We start from the raw sequence: 3,842 nt of genomic DNA, 5'->3' as shown, positions 1-3,842 counted from the left end.
AAGGCATGTAATATGGGCAGTCCTCAGTCTGAGCATGATTGTAGGGTGAATTATTATGGTAGTGCTAAGGGTATGGAGGCCCACACAGCTAAAAAACTAGTAACAAATAGTGATATTTTAAAAAGACAAAATTTACAAGTAGGAGTTTTAGTAATGGATGATGATAGCTCCTCTATACCAGCTTGCAGATCAGCAGCAGACCAGGCCAATAGTTAATCAAAGTGATAAGAACCACACTGCAAGGGGAGTAAGTAAAACTTTATTTGGCATGCAAAAGGCTCACAGTGAATTGTTTCCTGATGCTATCAGGTACCTCCACAGGTGTTTCACTTATGCTTTATCACAGAACGAAAGGGATAGTGTTGCTATGGGAGTTGCATTAAGGGCTATACCCCTACATGCCTTTAATGTTAATACTATTTGTGGTAACTGGTTTGGTTATAAAAAAGATCCTGAAAATTATGACCATTCAGTAATACCAGGTGGATTCACTGACCCAAACCTCAAAAATGATTTAATAGATGTTTTTAATAAATTAGCTAATAATGCTACTAAATTTTCTGCTGGTGCTTCAAGTAACGTAAATGAAAGTTTAAACTCTATGATGGCCAGGAAGGCACCTAAGTCTAACTGTTACAGCATGTCAGAGTCAGCTGATTTCCGTTTAAGTGTGGTTGTTGAGAAAGGTATATAAATAGTATTCTAATCTTACAAAAGTGGGTGTACAATAACGGGATAAACATTTCCGGGGGTTTGATTGCGGTTAGGTCTTCGCTCTGTATTGAGCGTTCTTTCTTTCCACTCAACCTGTCTTGAATACCAGGACGATAAAGCCAGCGATGAACAGTAGAAGGGAGGCTGCAGACCGTGCAGAGTTCGTCCTAGAATCAAGAGAAGTCAGGTTATACATAAATGCACGATACCCGTGAGATTTAAAATACGACGATGACGATATGTGTCAAACGAAGTTTAATACGCAAGGGAGTTTGTAACATAAGTGTGTTACGTATCTCGAGACAACTTTAATCGTGCACCCTGTTCTTAAATCCCCTACGCTACATAGAATTCCATGAACACTAGGGTAAGATGCCCTATGATGGCCACCTTTAGAATGGGCCTGCCCAATGATGGCCACCCCTTTTCCTTGTAATGTAGACAACGATGTGAAGTAGTTTGGATTATTATGCCCAAGTAGGGACCTTACTAGAACACAACTTCAAGGCCAAGATTGTAAAGTGACCAGATTGGCTGGAAATCGAGAAAAGTTGCCATCAATGGACAGTGGCCACATTAGGGCACCTTACCCTATTCCATGACAGAAGAACCGTTTTCCGTGTGTGGCTGATCTCTTTCTATGTGGAGCCTCTTTTCCATGAGGAAGCGGCTTGGCCCTCCATGGAAATTAATGTCACCATAGGGTCGGAACTAGCTTTCCATGGGACATATCATGGAAATAGTGCATATGCTCACATGGTGTGTCTTTCGCCATGGTGTTGGTCCTAACTCTATGGAAAAAGAAATTCCTATGAAGGTTAAGAAAGCTGTAAAATCTGTGTTTAATTGAATATCGGAATAAAATTTGGTGGCTAGCACCTCGATCGAATTTTAGCAGGGTCATTTTGATCTCATACAAATTTGAGCACTTTTTCCTGCTATCTCGTAAATGGCCGTAGTAGCTAAGTTGAAACAGACAGCGGATTCGGCTCCGCCTCAGATCTGACGCCCCGAAAACATGCTTCGTAATCATCTGTAAGACTGACTTTGACTCAGGAAACCGACTCTGCTCTTTGCTTTGCCATGGTAAAGTTGTCCATGGGCTTAGTATTATTCCATGAAGACCAACATCATGGAGTTTCAATACATGCCCATGGCAAAAACACTCATGGAAAAGCAGCAAAAAATACATGGAAAGTTCTCCCTTGGACAGTTGATGTTCCATGACGTTCCATGACAAACCATGGGTCATGGAAAGCACCATGGGATTTTGGGACTGCCCTGTTACAGCATACTTTTGCCATATTTTTGTCGTTTGTGATGTGACAAACCAATCACCATAGAAACTCAAAATAACGACGAAATAAATTCGTGTGAGTCCGATTCGGATTTGTCGTCCTGACGAGTTTGTTTCGTCATTTATTTGTGCTAAAATCGTTCAATGTCACGACAAATTAATGACGAATTCATCTCGAAGCAATGACGGTTACCACTTCTCGCCTTGAGGTGGAATCGAACCACTAACTTTACCCGTCCAATGCCGGCACTGTATCCACTAGGCCACGGGGGAGACGTGCGGGGTGAGGTCGCTCCGAGCAGAGAGGTGCCGCTTGTCACACATGTCCTGCTGCCGACACTCGCCCCTCTAGCACAACGGCTGGTCTGGCGACCTCTCCCCGCACGTCTCCTCCGTGGCCTGGTGGATACAGTGCCGGCCTGGGATGAGTAAAGTTCGTGGTTCGATTCCACCCCCAGGCGAGAAGCGGTAACCGTTGTTGCGTGCCGCTCGAAGTCTTGCCATTGTTTCGAGATTAATTCGTCCTTAATTTGTCGTGAAATTGACCGATTTCAGAACAAATAAATGACGAAACAAACTCGTCAGAACGACAAATTCGAATGGGACTCACACGGATTTATTTCGTCGTTTATTTCGTCGTTATTTTGAGTTTGTATGGTGCTTGGTTTGTCATAGCACAAATGACAAAAATATGACAAAATTATGCTGCAACAGGCCATACGGGTGGGTACGCACATACACATTGAACTAACGTGCGGGAACTACACAATCAATGAGAGCTAGTTTTAATAAAGTACACTGCTTCACGTACCCGTTGGTCTTGCATTGAAGGGAACTCCAAAAGGCGGTCTGTCCAAAGTCTTTGATGTGGACCATAGTTACGTTTCCTGGCCCGTAAACATCTAGGATTTGCAGAACATCGCTCCTGACTTTGGACAGGGGTGTCCAGTTACCACCACTCAGAACAGGGATTCTGGACAGACAATAATGATTTCCCATTTATTTCCAGTAACACATACCACACAAAGTGTTCGCGTCACAGCTTTTTTTGGCCCTGTTCATTGAAATAATACATTCATTCTTTTCTAATAAAGCTTTGTTAATTAGCATAATTTGAAGTCTCACAAATGCCATACACTTTTGGTGATGCAACATTTGTTACGTCTACCGCTTTGTGTAACAGCAGTTACGGAAAGTTATGAACGTTAGATTGATCACTTACGAATTTTTGGCGAACGAGACCCAAAGTTCAATGAGCTGCCTCCGCATATCCAGATCAGTCGCTGTCTGCATCACACCGCTCCAGGATTCCTCAAAAATATACTGGTCGTCGTCCCCGTGACAGACCCCTGAAGAAAGCCCTGAGTTTATTGTCCATGTCCATTTCTGGTGAATATGTCAGGCAGGCACCTGCTGGCCCCCTGACAGCAAATATACCTTCTGCACTCTAGATGTCAAGGGACAATTTTTGTCCATTGCAAAATGCATCTGTGAGCACATCTTCCAAGACGCAATTTTGAAGCTTGTTTTGTAATAATATTATATCTGCAGTTGGACAAAATAAAAATTTGTCCACTGGCACTGTAAATCAGACTGTGATGCTGACAGCACGTTTTCGGTGATGCAGAAATATTGCGCGATGTTGTGTTGATCATCGCAGAAAAACTACAATACTTAATTTGTTGCTTGTATTTGTGATGACCATCACTTATTTAAACGATATTTGAGGAATCATAGTTCAGTACAATGTGCATCACTTTTATTTAGCAACAAATCCGGAATCATCGCATTATTTTGAAATGAGTATCACACAAAATTCGTTACAAAAATT

General features: G+C 42.3%; 1 protein-coding gene across 6 annotated transcripts in view; it reads right to left on the bottom strand.

Annotated features, from left to right (window-relative positions):
- Window positions 1-237: 237 nt before the first annotated feature.
- LOC113216791 (venom carboxylesterase-6-like) overlaps window positions 238-3,842 on the bottom strand; it is a 223,571-nt gene continuing 219,966 nt past the window's right edge. For all 6 annotated transcript variants that reach the window (XM_052263579.1, XM_052263577.1, XM_052263578.1 and 3 more), the window contains 3 exons: window positions 3,234-3,360; window positions 2,823-2,984; window positions 238-881 (listed from right to left, as the gene is read on the bottom strand). In XM_052263579.1, the coding sequence (XP_052119539.1) occupies window positions 803-881; window positions 2,823-2,984; window positions 3,234-3,360 (368 nt within the window). In that variant the 3' untranslated portion in view covers window positions 238-802. The remainder of the gene's footprint in view (window positions 882-2,822; window positions 2,985-3,233; window positions 3,361-3,842) is intronic.

Source organism: Frankliniella occidentalis, unplaced genomic scaffold (assembly GCF_000697945.3).
Source record: "Frankliniella occidentalis isolate FOCC.00 unplaced genomic scaffold, Focc_3.1 Scaffold12, whole genome shotgun sequence".
Classification (NCBI taxonomy): Eukaryota; Metazoa; Arthropoda; class Insecta; order Thysanoptera; family Thripidae; genus Frankliniella; species Frankliniella occidentalis.
This window is presented reverse-complemented; position numbering and strand designations above follow the sequence as displayed.